Here is a 19,597-nt window from a genome sequence, read left to right as displayed (position 1 = left end):
GGTTCTTATTGAGTTCGGTTCTTATTCGGTTCTTTTTATAAAATAACCAATTTAAATCGGTTCTACTTAATTTCGATCCAAACCGAACCGAACCGTGCCCACCCCTAATAAAACCCTTCTTTATAGGCATGGACAGGGGTGGACAAAAAAAATCGATGCCCACTAAAAGACCAAACGGCACCAATGATTCAATTTGATGTGGTTTGATTATAAAAATCAATAAAAATCGATCAATTCATATTAAAGGTGTGTTTATTTGTAGGATTGATGAATCAGAATCTAAAATGAGAATGATTGATAGCATTTATTTGTTAAAGTAGAAGTGAGAATGAGAATGAAATACATGAGGCCCATATGTTTTTTGAATTAACTATTAAGGAATGTTGAGAATCACAAAAAAAAATCGATACCACTAAAAGACCAAACGACATCAATGATTCAATTTGATGTGGTTTGGTTATAAAAATCAATAAAAATCGATCAGTTCATATTAAATGTGTGTTTATTTGTAGGATTGATGAATCAGAATCTAAAATGAGAATGATTGATAGCGTTTATTTGTTAAAGTAGAAGTGAGAATGAGAATGAAATATATGACGCCCATATGTTTTTTGAATTAACTATTAAGGAATGTTGAGAATCAAGTTTCCTTTCCTTAAACTTTTTATTTCACCCCCATTAAATTTTTATAATTTTTAAATTACCCTAATTAATTTTTGCCACTTGCAAATAGGTCCTAAATTATTTATCATTAGTAATACAATAATAATAGTACTAGTAGTAGTAGTAATAATAATATATCATTGTCGTCATTATTATTATTATTGTTGTTGTTATTATTATTATTATTATTAACAATAATTATATTGAATGATAATAATCATAATCACAATTATTATAATAAATAATGAAAATAATCAACTTAGGTTATTTTAGTAACTTGTAATAATCTATTTTGATTTCAAGACAAAATAAACAGATTAATAATAATACAACTCATTTTGATTCCAATTCCTATAAGTAAAGTAAAAAAATTTATTATGATTATCAATTAACATTCTGATTCCATCCATTCCAATTAAGAATTAGTAAACGTAACATTAAAAAAAATCACAAAATACAAATGAATGAACTTTAAAAAACCAAAAAAAAAGGAACCAAATTATGGATTAATTCTAAATCAAACCAACACCGTGTCCATCCGACATAGGAAAATTAATTTCTTTTGATTTTGTGGAAATAGCATTTTCCATTGCCCAAAAATTTTCAAATAGTTTTGTTGGCTTAAAGATAATTTATTTGTCGGGTTACGAGACGGGACGAGGACAAAGAGCCACTTTGGGATTGCAATTGTTAATTAAATAAGTTACTTTTACTGTACGGATGCAATAAGCAGCTAATTAAAAAAGCTACTTGGTGTTTAGTAAGTTGCGTTTTTGCAGTTGTTGTAAATTTTAAAAGTAATGTACGTGTGTTTGCTTAATTTTATTATAAATGTATTATTTTATTATATAATAACCAAAACATACGTAAGTTTAAATTACCTTTTATTTTTTTGATTATATTTAATGATGTTTAGACATATTTTTTTTTTAAAAAAAACACGTAAAATGACATAAACTGAAAAAAAAAGTTTAATAAATTTGTTATATAAAATATGATAAAAATTCATACTAATACGTAATCTAGATAAAAAAAAGTAATATATATTACATTAATATTAAACATAATGTAATAAACACGGAAAAAATATAAATAGATCGAATATTAAAAACCATGGTTATGAAATTAATTTTAAAAGTTATGGTTAATTCATGTGAAATTGTTCAAAGTTAAAAAAAAAATTACATAATTATATGCAAACATTTTTTTTTATTTTATAATAGGAAATACAAGTAAAATATATAAAATATGAACTTATTAGACTAAAACTTTGATACTAGAGAGAATATACACTAGTTGTAGCTGTAATTTGATTGTAGTAGTAATATGATAACTAATGGCTTAATATTATAGTGTATGAAAAAATAAGATATAATTATTTTTTAAAAAATATTAAGATTATAATAGAAACTTTACAAATGTATAATAGATTATTAATAAGATGTTTATGAAAAAATAATCTCAAAAAAAAATTGCTACTATAAAAAAATTAAAAAAAAAAATAATTAAAATGAGCAGTTTTATAAAAATTTATCAAATACAAATTTTATCATAAATTATAAAATAAACATTTTATTCAATTTCAATTTCCACATCAAACGGGGCTAAATTTAAATTTGTATCCTATTTTCAACTTCGGGACGTGGATCCGGCCGGAGCACTGTTTGCGTCACTGAAACTGCAACAACAGATTTCATTCTCAGCAAAAACGAATAAAATTTAAATCACAGTTTTGAGTTTTCCACCCAGAAAATTAAAATTCGCGAGAAAATGATGGTCCGGTACAAGATGTACAATTCATTTGGTTTGAAAAGTTTGGCGGCGATGCTGTTGCTTTTGATTCTCTCCAGTTCGATTTCGTACAGAGCTTCAGCCGAGACAACTATGCACACTAACAATTGGGCTGTCTTGGTTTGCACTTCTCGCTTCTGGTAACTAAATCACCTTTATTTTTATTTTATTTTATTTTCAGTTTTTATATTTTTTCCCGATTTTGATTTAATTTTTGGAAGAATTAAAGCTTTCCCATTTCATTATAAATTATACCCAATTTTTGACAATGTTGATGATGAACAATACCCATGGTCCAATTTCTCTTTCTTGTGATTGTAATTTCTGAGTTTCAGCTAATATTACTGCATTCTTGTTGATGAGTTTGATTCTTCAAGCTTCTATTGCTTGGATTCATAAACTTACTAGATACTTGAGCCACGTCAAATGGCATTGTTTTGATGGACTAAAAACCGATTCCATGTCCTTGCCAATGGAATTAATTGCTGAATTGGTTTGTTCAGGTTCAATTATCGACATATGGCTAATACATTATCCTTGTATAGGTAAGCGATTAGCTTGTTGTTTTCGCATCGTCTTGTGAAGTAATTTGCTTTTCTCTTCCCTCCTCTTTTCATTTGTAGACTGTGCACTTTAACTTGATTTTTCAGAACAGTTAAGCGGCTAGGAATACCCGATGAGAGGATAATACTTATGCTGGCAGATGACATGGCTTGTAATGCTAGAAACAAGTATCCTGCACAAGTTTTCAATAACGAGAACCACAAACTTAATTTGTATGGAGATAATGTCGAGGTTGGTACTGTGTTCTCCAGACACTCTGCTTAGGTCTTTAGGTTTTGAAAGGGGGTGCCGTCTCCTTATAAGTCTTTCAATGAACACCTTATGGAGACAGTCAATCAAGAATTTAAATTTAAGGGTGTATAATTACTGAACATGCCTTGCTTCTAGGAAATTAAAGTTTAGCAGATCCTCATTTTACTAAACTTCAATCACTCAGGTAGACTATCGTGGTTATGAAGTGACAGTTGAAAACTTTTTAAGAGTTTTGACCGGGCGTCACGAGGCTGCTGTTCCTAGATCAAAGCGTCTTTTAAGTGATGAAGGAAGCCATATTCTTCTATACATGACGGGTCATGGGGGAGATGAATTTTTAAAATTTCAGGACTCAGAAGAGCTCCAAAGTCATGATCTAGCAGATGCAGTGAAGCAAATGAAAGAAAAGCACAGGTGAGATTGTATTCTGCTTTCATGCCTATTGCCTTTAACAGTAACATTCAACCATAAGAATGAAAGTAAAAGGGTTTATAGACCTGTAGTTCTGTCATTTTGGATGGTGCATAGATGAAACATATTTATTTCTCAATGTAAAATGCCGACGTGAAATGCTAATCATTTATGGTAGATTTTGGTGGCCGTTTACATTTATACATTTATGATCCTGCTTAATAATGAGCTTGTGTGTCTTATCACAAAATTAGATTCAAGGAGTTGCTGATAATGGTGGACACTTGCCAAGCTGCCACACTCTTCTCTCAGGTTAGTATGGTGTGTCTAAATGGGTTTTACTTTTCACAAATATTAGACTAGTTACTTCTAGTGATTATTAGACTTTACTTTTCTGCAGTATTATTTTTAAACTAGAGAAACATGCACATGGTAGTGCGAAGAAAAATCTTTAACTATGTTGCTCGGTTCGAATGGTTAAATTACGAATCACTTCATAGCTGCTCTTTTATTGGTGACTACTCGTAATTAGTTAAGAATCAAATGTCTTTATACTCAAGCAGTTATCTGTTTCATTGGTGGGCCAACACACCTGCTCTGCCGCATGAGATCCCCAAAAGTTTGTTCATGAAAGCTATGTTTTCAATTGTTGTGCATCTCGGCTTTTGTGAGATGCCTCTTTGTTTACATATCTGGTCGCTATCATCTAAGTTTTGAGTTTAGTAACAAGCTTCTGAATCAAATTTGGATCCATTGACGTGACTTTCTGAGTCTTTTAACTTAGCATACATTTAAAAATTTGATTTACCTAACCAGTGATTTTGATGCTGAAGGAAACGCCTTTTTTAAATTGTGCAGCTTCATTCTCCAGGTGTTTTGGCAATTGGAAGCAGCATGAAAGGGGAGAACTCATATTCTCATCACTTGGACTCTGATGTAAGTGCTAAGAAGATAGAATTTTCTTGTTTACCAATCCTTTAAACATATAGGACCTAGTATACCTTGCTTTTGAAGTTTCAATCTTTTATTTTGCTTCTACAATTGCAGTTCTTACATATGAACATCTCTTATTAACTTCAGGTTGGAGTATCTGTCGTGGATCGTTTCACATTTTATACCCTTGCTTTTTTTGAAAAGCTGAATATGTATGACAATGCATCATTGAGCAGGTACATGAAAGTAGGACTTTGTGCTTGTTATAAGAGTAGTGTCTTAGAGTCTCTGACACATAAGCTTGTATACCAATATAAGTTTTATAACCTGATCCCAGCCGACCATCACCAGATCCAGCTGGGGCTTCCCAGAAACTAGGTATTTTCCTGGCTTGGGTACACTTTAGTCATAACCCATCAGTAAGGCTTCTTATGGGATTGTGGTGTTGAGGCTTTGAAGCCACAACTTCTGTGAAATGGAAGCACTAGCTGTCTAGTAAAACTAAATGAGTGTTTGGTAATCAAAGCTTTGAAGTTTGTTAAAGGTAAGTTAGTGAGGGTAATAATTTTTTATAAAACAACTATGGGTAAAATTAGCTTAGCTTCCAAAATGAAGCTGAAAGTGTTTTACTAAACACTTTCGCAGCTTTGCTTTGGAAGCACAGCCGCGAGACAGCAGTACCGAATGGAGCCTAAGACCCTGAGCTGGCCCAGGATTTTGCCCATCCCTGTCTAGAGCACATCTGTGAATTTTCATATTTCTTCAAGGTTAGCTTCAGCATTATCTGTTTTGATGGTTGTTTTGCAGTCTTTTCACTTCTTACAATCCAACTCTGTTGATGTCAACTGCATATTACCGAACAGATCTATACCAAAGAAAATTGGAGGAGGTATGGAAGTTCTGGGCTTTTCTCCGATCCTTTTAATATTTCCATTCTAACTGCTTTGCTCTGCTCTTTTTTTTAATTCTTTATGGTTTGTTTAGGTGAAGTTTGTGCTCATTTTTCACATGCACAAGCTGCATACATCTTATGCTCATGTTTAATTATGCATAGATGTTGTTTCGTCAAACCCATTCAGCTCAGTGTTTGCTTGGCTGAATGATGTGGAGGGGCTGTAGGTCTATATTAAACTTATTTATAGATAATTGAGAATGTTTACCACTGCCATGATAAATATTACTAATTTCGAAGCAAACTATGACCACTTTTTGAGGTGAATCACCTCTATGCTTTACATTTATTGATTAGTATTGAAGTAGATGCTACATTTTTATTCAAAATTTTTGTTGGGGATGAAATAACTTCTGAGTTTTGACTAAGCATTTGCCCTTCTTTCTATCTTTCTTTGTGTAGGTACCTGTGACAAACTTCTTTGGCTCCGTCATGGAAACAATACATACTGACTCTGCCTACAGAACCACTTTTTCAAGGAAAACTTCTGAAACAATAATGCCTTTGCAACAATCAGTCGAGCATGATGAGAGTAGACAATTGATAAATTCAAACGTCCAGGATCAAACCAGTGACACAAAAATTGAGGTGACTTTGCATGTTCCCTTTAAAAGCCAATTATTTACCTTTGTCATGAACAATTGTATTAACAAGAGGAACACAATTGCAGGATAAACAGTGCCCTTTTACACGTAGGTGGAATGCTTTTCAGGACAAGTTGGAAAAAATTGAACGTATTGATTCCTTGGTGAACTATGGCTTGATAATAATGTTTCCTTTATTGTTGATTTCCACATGGTTATCGCGGTAAAGGTTGAACCAAATTTCTCACTCTGATTTCTTCCATGTTAACCTGTACATGTATGATGTATCTGCATTCAGGATGATGCCTCAGCTTAGTCATGATCACTTGTGTGTGGAACTTTCCCTGTTATATTCTTTTTCACACTCTGTCATCCAGTGATGAACCATATTAGTTTGTAATCAGACAGGCCGAAACAAAGGAAGATTCTCCCAGTAATTTTGACTGAAAATTTGTTGACTGCCATGACTATATTTGGCACTCGGTATCTTGGTTAGCTGTTGATGTGTACATTTTTATTTTCTTTACTGAGCTTTGCATTCCTTCAGAGTTGAATGGTTATCCATGTCTGAGATTCACTGTCTCAATGTGTGGCATTTTTGCAATTGGGGCCGATGTCAAATTAATGGATTGATAATTCACCATGGAATTGAAACTTTCGTAACTCTGAAAGTTTTGCGTTTGCTTGGGACCAAAATTCAAGAGCTTGGGAGATAAGTCATATTGGACATAGAATGTTGTTTAAATTTAAACCAGTAACAAAACATGATGTTATCGTATATAAACAAATTAATATAAATAATGTAGTATTATTTAAATAGGAATAATTCAGTGAGTAACTTCGCCAACCATATTAAGGGTGTGTTTGGGATTGAAGTTGGGCAGCTGTAGTTTTTAAGTTACAGTATTAAGTGTTTGGTAAATACTAACTGTTGTATCTTAAAAATTATGTTGATATGATTTTTTACTTGTATAATGAAAAAATTATTATATCTTTAATAATTTTATCAAAATTATGATTTAAAATTTATATTTATTATATATTACTAATTTTTATTTTATAATTACAATTTTTTATTCGCAACAATTGTTACAGTTTTTGTTTTTATATTCAGTGTTGGGTGCATTTTTGTTTTATTTAAAAGTTACAGCACTTTAATTCCAAACGCACCCTAATTACATTTAACGCATAATTTTATGACACCATATGAATGATTTCATATGTTTAAAACCATAGGCTAAACAAATAACATCATGGACAGTATCATTTAGCATAATGTGTGTAATGCGTTAAAGAATCAAATCAAGACGATGAAAATGAACCCATCTTTTAAATATTTTAATTGTTCGTTTTCTTTTTATTGAGTTTAGTGGGTAGGGTCGGGTTATTTACAAATAATTCAATGAATAATTTCACCAATTATTTAGTGAGCACAATTACACAGGAAACACAATTTTATAGTACTTTATGAATAGTACTTAAACAGTGAATAAACCAAATAACATTTTCAACAGGGTCACTCAGCATATCATGTGTGTAACGTGCTAAAAAAATCAGTTAACACATAAAGAATGAACTAGGGTTGGCAATGAGACGGGATGAGATGAGATTTACCAATCACAGTCCCATCCCGTATATGTAAATGGGATGAAAAAACGTCACAGTCCCGTCCCTATATTTTTTTTGAGAAAAAAATATGTTCCAATCCAGTCTCAAAAGAGATGGGATCCTGCGGGATCCCATCCCAATTGGAAAAATTTTCATTCTTAATCGGTAATGAGACGGGATGGGACGAAATTTGTCAATCTCACTCCTGTCCCGCATATGTAATTGGAATAAAAAAATATCTCACTCCCGTCCTTAAATTTTTTTATGGGACAAAAATATATTTCAATCCCGTCCCAAATGGGATAGAATCCCGCAGGATCCCATCTCATCTGAAAAAATTACCATCCCTAGAATGAACTTTTTATTTTTATTGATTGCTTTCTCTTTAAGTCACATGTGAGTTTAGTGGGTTGGGTTGGGTTGGGTTTGGTTTAAAACTTTAGGCTCGAATAGAGCGTGTCCATTGTGGAGAGTTTCATTTGGGGTTAATTAAAATTAAATTAACAATTAAGGTGTGCAATGAAATTAACCCATCTAATTTTCTGTGATTTTTCCTCTCGTTTTCTTTTCTTTTTGATTTTTCATTGTCTGAACAGTACAGTGATACCATCAGCAACAAGAAGAGCACAGGAATAAGATTAGAGAGCAGATGATGATGCGATACAAAGAGGTAACACTAATGTATGCATAATGCAGCTGATCCACTTGATGATAATCACCATATCTGCTGAAATCTTCAACCACCCACTTAATCTTTTTGCAGGAAAAAGAAGCCAAAAAGGAAGCTTTCAGGAAGTACTTAGATTCTAGTGGCGTTCTTGATGCACTCACCAAAGGTTTCCATTCCTCTCTTTCCTCTTCTCTTTTTTCGTTTTATTATTTTTTTTATTTTTATTTCAACTGAATTTTAATTTCTGTTTCATTTTGTTGTTGCTGTTGTTGCTTCCAGTTCTTGTTGCATTGTATGAGCAAAATGACAAGCCTTCTTCTGCTCTTGAGTAAGTTCATGTAATTCTTTTCTTCTTTCAAATGGGATCATTTAATTGGCTGAAAAATTGGGTTTTCCTATTTTGTTTATTTATTTTGGTGGGCAGGTTTGTTCAACAGAAATTAGGAGCTCCTAGTGTCTCTGAATATGAGAAGCTGCAAGCTGAAATGTCAGATTTGCAATTGAAATATAATGAGCTTTTGGCTGCACATCAAGAAAATTGCAAAGAGGTGATTTTTAATTTTTGGATATGTTGATATGAAGAAAACTTCATCTGTTAAATCAAATGTGTGGTATTGTTTGGGTCACTGCTGTTGGTGGAATGAAACTAAATGCCCATTTGCTGCATTGTATATGTGCCATTTGATTAAAGATCGAAAGAAAGTTAAATAAAACATGAGCTTCAAATACTTTATTTTTTTCATTTCAGCTTTTCCTCTGTACTGATTTTGTTGCATAATATAGACATATGAGACAGAGATCTGAGTCTAATTTTTTGGGGAATAGGTTGAGCTTTCTAATAGATTGCTTAAATGTAGTTTGAGCTCATCTCATCACTGCTGCTTATCAGGCTTTAGCTGTGTTAAACACATCATCTTTCCTGTAAAATAAGTGCTATTGTCCCAGTGTGGGCCCTGCTTATTCATTTTTCCTAGTTGATTGTGATTTTGAAGATCGTTTCCTCCTCGATCACCTTATGCTTCTTAGCTATTTGTCAGTAACATTTCTAGTTGTAGTTGTTGGCTTCCTGCCTAACAAAAAAACATTGATTTATGTTTCCTACATATTTGTTGATCATGTGACAAAAGGATAGAATTAGCAGATTCTTCTGGCTGCCCCTTGTGACTTCAGTATTCTTGTGCGAAAAATGTAATGACACACTCTGGTCATTGTTGGAAAACTTCCAACTGGTAGAGGAAATCCATAACAGAGTCAGCATTTTGGAGCTCCAAAAATGTTTGCCTTTTTAATGTAATTCGCCAAATTACTTTGGTCATCCATTTTTTTCCTTTCTTTCTCCATTTTAGATGTATTGTATCAATCATCCTTTGGCATGGCCAGAGACAGCAAAAAATGGTTTTATTCGAACACTTCATTATAATAAATTCATGCTAGATAACGTCCGAAGTTTTCATATAAAGGGAAATAGATGCCAGAAGAGGCAGAATCATCTCATCTTCCACTCTAGTTTTATTCTTTCAAGTTTATTTTTTTCTTCTTTTTTTCCCCCTTCATTGTCCTGTATAGTACTGAAATCCAGATGTAGATCTCCCATGTGATGATTCACCCAGAACTGACTAACTTGAATAATTTTTCTTCTTCTTCTTCCAAAGTTGTTTTTTTTCCCAATGAGCATAATGTTAAGCAAACATTTATATACTTTTGCCAAGAAACTAAAGCATGTAGATTTAAGGCGTCACGGTAATATTTAGTGCTGCTTCTCATCCTTCTTGTTTGTATTTACACAAACTATTACCGTCTTTGCCGAAACACTTCAATTTATTATTTATGGTGTTAAAAAATAATAATAAAAATAATATATATGTAACTTGAGTTGCCTGACTATTTTCTGTCTCAGTTAGAGGAACTTAAGAATTCACAGAAAACGGCATCTACCGAAGAGAATAATGATGCTGAGGCGCCAAAGGATGAGCCCTAGAGGTCCTTCTGAAGAACTCGTGTTTTATAATGTTGTAATAACTTGATTTTTTTTTAATGGAAAATATGAAATGTCAAACGATTGTTCCCAGATTGTTGTACCCACTGAATAGAGTGTGCATTAGAACTTCTGAATGTATATTGGTGTTTCTTCGACATTAACGGATCATTTGTTGAGTTTATGTCATTGCATCTGTAATAATATGTTATGTTAATGCATATGCTTACAATTGGAATGTTATTCTTTGCATATCTGTGGTACACACAAACACACAAAGGAAAAGCAGAATGCGAGTCACAAAAAGGATTACACTTCAATAATTTACAATTTCAGAAAGCATCGTGCATAACAACATAATCTGCTATGCATCTCTGACTCTTTCTGTGCCCAAAAAATTGATAACAGCATAGTCTGCTACAAGAACACAGCAAGAAGTGAAATCAATACTGCAACCGAGCAAATCAAAGCCTGCAAAAACAATCGACTACAATCAAGATCATGGTTCACAGGACTACATAACGGCAAGGTCCCTTGAACTGGAAATGTGAAAGTTATAATCTGCTTACTGCAATTGCTGATGCTGCAAGGCCAGATCTTTCTCTGGGGTCTTTGAGATAATATTTCCCAAGGTAAAGAACCGTAGCACAGTACCATATCGGAGGAAATGCAAACCCCAACAAAAATCTGTCACAGAACTCAAAAACTCTTAAGCAATGGAGTTTCAGAAACCGAAACGAGGACAGAACAATAGTAATCTGAAACTCACAAGAACCATCCAATGCCACAGCCAAAGCAAGACAGAGGCTTGTCATAGTGTCGGGTTGAGTGTCCGTAGTTTCTGGGTCCTAACAGTGAGAAATCACCTTCACCAACCTGAAGTTGCACTGCCACCTCCTTGTTCTCATCAACTCCGCCTACAATCACAGGAAAAGGTTCAATGTTGGGAAACTTTATCGACAGGTTAGTTCCAGGAATTTAAAGATTTGTTTGCTAAGAAATCTCAAACCTTGCTTCATCATTTGAACTCCTACAACATTTTTTTCTTGTGGGTGGATTGCCATCACCATTGATTAAGTTTTAATAATTCTTGTGTTGAATGTGACATCTACCAGGTTTTGATCTCAATTAAAAGAAAATAAAAAGTGAAAGAATCCAGAAAAAGGGTAAATATTTGCAGGCTGTGTGGGCTGACCAAGAAGTGAAGCGGGAATCCGCTCTTGTTTGGAAGAGACGGTTCCCTCTTTTAAACCGCACTAACTGTCATTATATTTTCGGATTTTCTTCATGTTCCAATCCATAGCCTGGCAGTTTTGTTTTATAATAACTTGTTAGCTTAAAAAATAATCATTTAATCAATTAACAAATTTGAAACTTATAAATATTTTTTTGTAAAGTTATTGAAGTTTGTTTAGTCAAATGATCATGAAATGTTGAGAGTTATTTTGTTACCTTGGATTGATTTTCTTAGATCTTCTTACTTATGTTTAATCTCAATAAGACTATCAAAATCACACAATCTTTGAGTGAAAAATTAAGTAAAATTTGATGTGTTTTTTTTAAGTGCATTTGTGATTGCTTCAACATCTAAATCATTTTGGGTTGACATGTCTTATTTATGTTATGTTAAATTTGCATCAACGTGAACTTAACCACTTAATAATCATGTTATGAGTTTCTAACACTAACCCGACTTTTTTATTATTATCACTCATTTAATATTTTTTTTTATAAAAATATATTTATTTAATATGTTTTAATTTTTTTTATGTAATATTTATAGTAGATACTCAAACTCTAGACAATTTTATTTTAAATATATAACTAAAGAATCTTTAAAATAAGACAAATATAATATGAATTAAATGAAAAATAAGTCAAAATAATATGATAATTAAATAATCAAGCAATATTGTCATAGACAAGTTATTTCAAAAGCTTAAAACCAAATTTGATACAGTTATAAAACAGGTGACTAAATTTAACTCATTTAGTAATCTTATCGATTTTTAATAATTTAGACTTATTATTTTATGTTAGATTTATGTAAAATTAATGGTTCATGTCAAAAATTACCACCTCTCCACGCGATTATGTATTTATTGTAGATATGAAAAACAAAATAGAATTTTTATGACGTATTTTAATTTTTGTATGGGCTCATACTCTGATTTCTTCAACATAAAATAATATTGTACAACAGAACAGGATGATTAGATTATTAAATAATATATAAAGACTAGAAAAAAGGAAAAAGAAAACCCAATTTCTGCTTCTTTTTTGTTTTTGTAATATGAAAAACTTAATTTTTTAAAAAAAGTTTGCAAAATAAAGAACGATGAAAACTTATCCAAGTACGCATAAACAGTCAAACATCAGAGTCAAACCATAAATCCAACGGCTGAAAATCACCCACCTCTTGGAAAAACAAAAACAAAAACCGAACCCAAAACATTTCCTTCAAAATAAAAAAAAAATTGAAAAAATTGAATAAAAAAATTGTAAAAAAAAGAAAAAAATCTCTCTCTCTTCCTCTTTCTCTCTCTAACAAAAGGTATGGAACCAAATGATACGCAGCAACTACAACAACTCAACTCTTACTTCCATCACCCCACGGCCGCCACCACCTCCGGCGCCGCCGCAACCACCGGTCCCTCGCCAACCAATGGCCTGTTGCCATCTCAGCACCAGCACCACAACAACAACAACAATAACGACGGGGGCGGCGGTGGCGGGGGGATGGTTTACCCGCACTCGGTGGCGTCCTCCGCTATGACGTCGACGCTGGAGCCGGCGAAGAAGAAGCGTGGCAGGCCCAGAAAGTACGGGACGCCTGAACAGGCCTTGGCCGCCAAGAAAACGGCGGCGTATTCGAATTCTAAGGGGAAGAGAGAGCAGCGAGAGCTCCATCAGCAGCAGCAGCAGCTACTGGGTTCTGGCGGTTCCGGCTATTCGTACTCCGGGGCTCCGGGGAAGTCTCAGCTTGGTGGTATTGGTGGGTGTGAATTACAATAGTTTCGCCCTTTTTTTTGTGGTTACTCGTTAATATTGTGAATTACAGGGACTATTTTCAAGATTTGGTATAATTGAGTTTTTTGTGGTTTTGTTGCAAATTTCAGATTTTCAGTGTATTTAGTTGTTGGCTTTCTCGGGAGTGTGCTATGATTTTGAGGGTTTTGTTGCAAATTTTCTTTAATTTGTGTTTCAATTGTTGCTTTATTTGTATTGCATTTTTTGCATTCGTATTTTATGTATGAGCGGATGGGATCACTGGTTTTCAAGTATGAGTCAGTGGGTAGTTGGTAAAATATTATTTGCCATTAGAGGATTTAACTGAAAATTCCTTGAGTTGATGATGTTATTTTTACAACATAACTTAACCCTTTGTGTTGTTTGTATTAGTTCTCTCTTGTATCTTTCTGCTTTAAGAGGTTTTTCTATGGAGTATTGATGAATGCTAGTACTACACTTGATTGTTGTGTGCGTCACGGAGTTCAAAAATTCACATGAAAACCTTAATTGCTATGATAAATTATTTGCCTAATAATTTTTTTTTTTTTTTACTTTAATGAGGGAAGTAATTTGAGTCATAGGTAGAGGTCTGGTTTGTTTTCCTTTTGGATTTACAGGTTTATTTGCAAGGATCCCTTAATTCAATTTTAGAAATTTTAAGATTCTGCTTCTAAGATTGATTAAAGATGTTATCCTTGTGACCATTTATATCACTAGTTCTGATGTCATGACTAGTAAAATATTGAGATCTAATGCATTATGCTGTATTTACGCTGTTTATTTGTCTGGCTGTGAAACATAATGCTAGTTGAGTAACATGCGGAAAATGTCATTGCAAGTTGTGGTATTGAGCTTTAGTAGCCTTTTCTGCATTTCATTTCAAGATTAAGTTGTTGGATGGGAAAAGTTTTAGTAAACTATGAACTATAAGGTTGGTTTTCAAATGGCTAGTCAGGAACTTTTTTCCCCACCAAAATAAACAATAAATAAATAAATAAAAAGCAATTTAGGTTGCTCTATTGAATGTTTGACTATTTACTTGTATCCTGTGAACCTAATATTTATTTTCACTTTTTTTTTTTTACTATGTATTATATGACGTCCTTTTATCATTTTCCTCTGTCAGCTCTTCTCCTTTTACCTTTTGGCTATATATTGTTTGTTTTGGATAGGGTTTGAGCTTTTGTTTTGTTAGTATAACCTAGAAAACTTACCAGTGCTCCTGCTTTCAATTTCTGGATGCAGGCAATTTAGGACAAGGTTTTACTCCTCATGTAATTAGTGTAGCTGCTGGTGAGGTATGCATCGCCTGTATGTTTCTAAATTTTTCTCTATAAGCGTTGAGACACACAAAGGACTCATATTTGTTGATAAATATAAATATACACGCCTTTGCTCATCCTCTTGATTAATCTTACGAGCATCCAGTGTATGTGTAGTTCTTGCTTCATCTTAAAAGTTGGGGTGGGGGGACCTTTTGTTCCTTTTTTGTTGTTTAAATTGTGTATTTTGTTATTAATTAAATCTGAATTATTCACACTACTGGAAACTGATGTATTTTGCCAAAATGATATGTATTACTTGAGGGTCTCTCATAAGGCAGCAGTAAGAATCAAGTATCAAACTTTGTGGACGAAAGTATAAAAAAGGATATTCCCTGGTGATTCACCACCCTTTTGGGTGGGTGGTGGGGCAAATTTTTCTTTTCTTTGAGTTTATATCTATCTTTCCCCTGGGGTTGACTTAAGGAGGCTAATGTACCCCAGGAAGATTTACAAAACTTCCCCCTTTCTGAAGGGTAATATCTACTTTGAGTTTATATCTATCTCTCCTTCTTATTATCTTTAATTTGTTATTTTTTATGATAATTCTTGGAATTGTTTTGGTATATAAATTGTTAATTTTAAATTCTGCTCTATTGCTTCGGTTGATAGTTTATATAACGGTAGGCATGTATGGTAGTGACTGGTTGTTTTTTCTTTTTTGGGGTGGGGGGGAACCTTTAATGTCTGTTTCTCTCATTTTCAAGTGTTTTAGAAATGATCACAAGGTGATCATGCATAGATTCAAATCATTGATTACTGAAGTTTCTAGTATTTGTTTTTGCCATTGTTTTATGACATTTGGAAAGTGAGATGTGATAGTGGGAATATCTCAATCCTTTTCATTCCTTCTGGCAGTCAAATAGGAAAAATCTGGTCCTTTCTCTTGAATATTTATATTTGTTCCTCGTTTATTTACCAACCTGAAAATATATACTGGATTACAATTATTCTGAATTTGATTACATGATTGTGAAAGGATCAACTAGCATACTATTTTGGAACCGTCATGTTAGAGATATTAGATGTAGAATGGTTCCTTGAATTTTTTCGAACATTTTAGTGAAAGCCGCCATATATGAATGCGGTGTTATTAGCAGTAGTTACCGTTGGTATTTGATTATCTTGTCACCAAGTTCACATGCCGAAATTGGTTATGTAAAATGAATAATCTTTTGCCTTTGCTTATCTGTGACCCTCCTGACTGAATAAAGGAACGGATTGAATAGGATGTTGGGCAGAAGATTATGCTGTTCATGCAACAAAGTAGGCGTGAGATATGTATTCTGTCTGCATCTGGTTCAATCTCTAATGCATCTCTCCGGCAGCCAGCAACATCGGGAGGCAATATTACATATGAGGTAATTTTGATATATTCTGTCCTGTTAATTTTGTTTTCACAAATATCACTATCTGAAATAATAAAAAGTGAATTGAAAATAAGAAGTATTAATTTTTTGCCTTTTTCCTTTTCTGAATTTTCCGTTAATGAAAACATGAGACCTTTCCATCCTTGATGTGAATGGGATTTGATCCCCAAACCTCTTGTACCATTCCAAGAGATCTTACCATACCAGTTGCGCGAACTAGAATGACAAATCTTCCATTTATTGTAGTTTAAATTTACTGTTTTTCCCCATTCTAAAATATAGTTCGTGGCAGCTCCAATAAATTACATAGATAAAAAATTGGCAATAGGAAGGTTGTTTGGAGTATCCTAAGGAAGAAATAAGTTTATCGGAAATTTAAAAACAGAAAGAAAGAAAGAGAAGATAAAAACTCGTCCGGAAGGCTGTAGTTTTTGTCTATAACAAGGTCTGATGGAACACATTTCAAACGGCATTTGGATACTTATAGGTAAATACAAATTAGTGTTAATTTTTTTTTGGCTTTATATATAATTTTGTTTTCGGTGAATGTTTTAGTTGAGGGCGGGCCCCCAGGGGGTTTGGGAAACTGTTGACGGTGTCATGAGTCAGAGGAGGCTTTCAACGACTTATGATGAACATGGTATATGGTGTAAAAGAATATTAATTACAAGCTGCTAGTTGAATCTAAAAATTGTATCATTCTATTTGTGCATTTTGTTTTTTTTCATTAGATATTAAGGGAAAGAAAGGGTATTAGGATTTATTTTGACATCATTAATTGGGGGGGGGGGGGGGAGGAAAGGAAATAAACAATGTTCATATGAATGACGATGCCTAGTCAATGGGTTTACTTTTCCCACCTTTTAGAGCAAATTTTATACCTATGTGGGGAGATAGCTGGATATAATTCAAGATTAGTAAATATTCAAGAAGTGTTTTAGATTATTGATGGAAAATATACGAGAGAAATGAAGAAGAAGAAGAGGTGGCTGCAGTTAATTTAAGCTGTCGACAAATTCTAAAGAAGAACAAGAAATTCAAATGGGTATATTAAACAGCTATTTTTCTGGCATCAGATTTAAGTGCTGGATTAGTGCCCATGGTCTGGTAATATGGAGAGAAATAAAAAAATTCTGTAGATTGCTTCTGTTCTCAAATCTTTGTAACAGAGTTGTAGTTGGTAATTCAAATTGTCTCACCAGCTGAATTTAGTTACATATTTGCCTTGCTCAATGAAAGATTCTTCAATTGATCTTCTATCACACCTGTGAGAATAGTCAAAAGTGATTAGTATCATGGTCCTAAAAATAGAGAATTGTTTTGAAGTGTATAGTGGATCTAGAGATTTCCATAAAGATTATAACCTTCTTCCGATTCAAGTTATTTGTACAAAAATTAAAAAAGGAGGAAGAACGAGAGAGAGAGAGAGAGAACTGAAAGACTGAAGTTAATTACTTACACATTTATATAGTCAAATTCTAATTCTCTTTCAACCTCTGATATTAGGGTCGGTTTGAGATTGTTTCGCTGTCTGGATCTTATGTACGCACTGACCTTGGAGGAAGGACTGGTGGGCTCAGTGTATGTCTATCTAGTACAGATGGCCAGATCATTGGAGGAGGGGTTGGTGGACCCCTAAAAGCTGCTGGCCCAGTTCAGGTGATGTATAAGTGTGCAATTGTTGTTTGAGACAGAGAGGGAATATTGGTTATTAAGCAAGTTAAATAATCAGTATCTCATCTACTGTATCTGCAGGTTATTGTTGGTACCTTTCAGGTTGAGTCCATGAAGGATGTTAGTGCTGGTTTAAAAGGCGATTCTTCTGGCAGCAAGTTAGCATCACCAGTTGCAGGGGCATCAGTATCAAGTGTTGGCTTCCGCTCACCAATCGAATCTTACGGGAGAAATCCTGTCAGGGGAAACGATGATTTTCAAACTATTGGAGGGACTCATTTCATGATTCAACCATATGGTAATCACGTATCACCTACGCAAGCCGCAGACTGGAGGGGTAGCCTAGATACCAGAAGCTCTGCCGGTTATGACATGACAGGTATGGTTTCACCTGAATCTGTGTGTGTGGTTATGGCGGGGGAGTGAAAAAACTCATTAGCGATGTTCTGTCTATGCAGGAAGAACAGGTCGCGGAGGGAATCAATCTCCAGAAAACGGAGACTATGACCAAATTGCAGACTAGAGATTTACTTTTGGGTTATGAAAAATACTGTCTTTTTCCATAGAAATATGGCTCATAGGTGCTTTGTCGAGATAAAAGAAATAGATGTACAACTCCTTTGCACCCACACACCTTGTCGGGAATTTGGTAATATGTATGTCTGTACAGATCCATGGCACACTCTTTACTCTTGTAAGCTGATGCTGTTTAGAGCTTGCGACATAAAGTCCCATGACTATTGCATATGATTCAAAGATTTTGGCTCCATTGCTCATGGTGCATGGCACTGGCATGCCGTTGTTTTGGCTCAGATCATGTAAGTGAACTCTAGATGAGATTAAAGTGAAGCAGTTGTGCAACTTGGAACTATTACAGTAGTGAATAATCTTCTTCTTTTTATTATTATTATTTTAAATTTTTTGAAGCTAAGGTTCCCAGTTTCCACCATTAAGAAGTAGAGGACATTTTTCGGAGCTTTTTAGTTGAGCTGTTTGAAAGCGCTCTTGACTTTAATTAAATTATTTCTTATAAACTTCAACATGATGTCATCATCCAAGATTCGAAGCTGATAATAGGATGATTATCGCTAATGAATGAAAATTCAAACCAATCACACGATGGATTTAGATACTGATGCCGGCTAATTTAATTTTAATAATACAAAATCCAAATGAAAATGAAGTTGGTGGAGCGTCAGCTACAAAGTCATGCCGCTAGAGTAAACCCTAATCTACTACTGAAACTATTTATTGCAAGTCACTGGGTATGGAGTTGGCAATGGGATGACACAGTTCAAGATTTGTTAATCACAACTATACAAGTGAGATGGGAAATCTTACCGATTCTTGTATCGGTTGTTTTATCGAGATTAAAATATCAATTGAATCTAGACTAATCAAAATATTTATTTTATTCCGAAATTTCGAATGTCCTAAATATAAAATTAAACACAAATAATTTAAAATATTCCTAGCATAATGTTTTTTTTTTTAAATCAAAAATTCAATTTATAAGTGAATCAATATCGGTCTTATTTGAGATTGAGGTGTTGTATATTTTATAAAACATAAATTAATAATATATAATAAATATAAATTTTAATAAAATTATTAACATATAATAAATTGTCTATTATATAAGTAAGAATTATATTAATATAATTTTTAAAATATAATAGTTAATATTTATTAAATATTTTAATATTATAAATTAAAAATAATAACTGTTCAGTCTCAATTTCAAATGCATTCATTAAATAAGATTTAAGATTTAGAATCAAGTTCGATCTTGAGTCAAGAGTGAAGCTGTCGTCTT

At 33.3% G+C, this 19,597-nt stretch overlaps 4 protein-coding genes across 4 annotated transcripts; 3 read left to right on the top strand and 1 right to left on the bottom strand.

The window, feature by feature from the left end:
- The first annotated feature begins 2,262 nt into the window (after window positions 1–2,262).
- Window positions 2,263–6,676, top strand: LOC18046825 (putative GPI-anchor transamidase). The gene is made up of 10 exons (XM_006442664.2): window positions 2,263–2,594; window positions 2,958–2,999; window positions 3,105–3,249; window positions 3,455–3,684; window positions 3,936–3,993; window positions 4,540–4,617; window positions 4,762–4,850; window positions 5,422–5,503; window positions 5,969–6,154; window positions 6,237–6,676. Exons 1-10 carry the CDS (start codon window positions 2,434–2,436, stop codon window positions 6,375–6,377), a joined length of 1,212 nt encoding a protein of 403 aa, XP_006442727.1. The 5' UTR covers window positions 2,263–2,433; the 3' UTR covers window positions 6,378–6,676.
- Window positions 6,677–8,322: 1,646 nt separating this feature from the next.
- LOC18046824 (c-Myc-binding protein homolog) lies at window positions 8,323–10,628 on the top strand. Its single transcript, XM_006442662.2, has 5 exons — window positions 8,323–8,428; window positions 8,522–8,594; window positions 8,708–8,756; window positions 8,853–8,976; window positions 10,326–10,628. Exons 1-5 carry the CDS (start codon window positions 8,408–8,410, stop codon window positions 10,404–10,406), a joined length of 348 nt encoding a protein of 115 aa, XP_006442725.1. The 5' UTR covers window positions 8,323–8,407; the 3' UTR covers window positions 10,407–10,628.
- Window positions 10,629–10,820: 192 nt separating this feature from the next.
- LOC18046823 lies at window positions 10,821–11,473 on the bottom strand. Its single transcript, XM_024187443.1, has 4 exons — window positions 11,413–11,473; window positions 11,173–11,320; window positions 10,973–11,090; window positions 10,821–10,874 (listed from the first exon to the last, which is right to left on the bottom strand). Exons 1-4 carry the CDS (start codon window positions 11,471–11,473, stop codon window positions 10,821–10,823), a joined length of 381 nt encoding a protein of 126 aa, XP_024043211.1.
- Window positions 11,474–12,890: 1,417 nt separating this feature from the next.
- LOC18046822 (AT-hook motif nuclear-localized protein 14) lies at window positions 12,891–18,668 on the top strand. Its single transcript, XM_006442659.2, has 6 exons — window positions 12,891–13,398; window positions 14,661–14,713; window positions 15,967–16,098; window positions 17,614–17,766; window positions 17,863–18,160; window positions 18,240–18,668. The coding sequence occupies exons 1-6, from the start codon at window positions 12,960–12,962 to the stop codon at window positions 18,302–18,304; spliced, it is 1,140 nt and encodes a 379-aa protein (XP_006442722.1). The 5' UTR covers window positions 12,891–12,959; the 3' UTR covers window positions 18,305–18,668.
- The last annotated feature ends 929 nt before the right edge of the window (window positions 18,669–19,597 follow it).

The sequence above is a fragment of the Citrus clementina genome, unplaced genomic scaffold (genome assembly GCF_000493195.1).
Source record: "Citrus clementina cultivar Clemenules unplaced genomic scaffold, Citrus_clementina_v1.0 scaffold_3, whole genome shotgun sequence".
Taxonomy (NCBI): domain Eukaryota; kingdom Viridiplantae; phylum Streptophyta; class Magnoliopsida; order Sapindales; family Rutaceae; genus Citrus; species Citrus x clementina.
The sequence above is the reverse complement of the archived record's forward strand: the minus strand, read 5'-3'. Positions and strand labels throughout refer to the sequence as shown.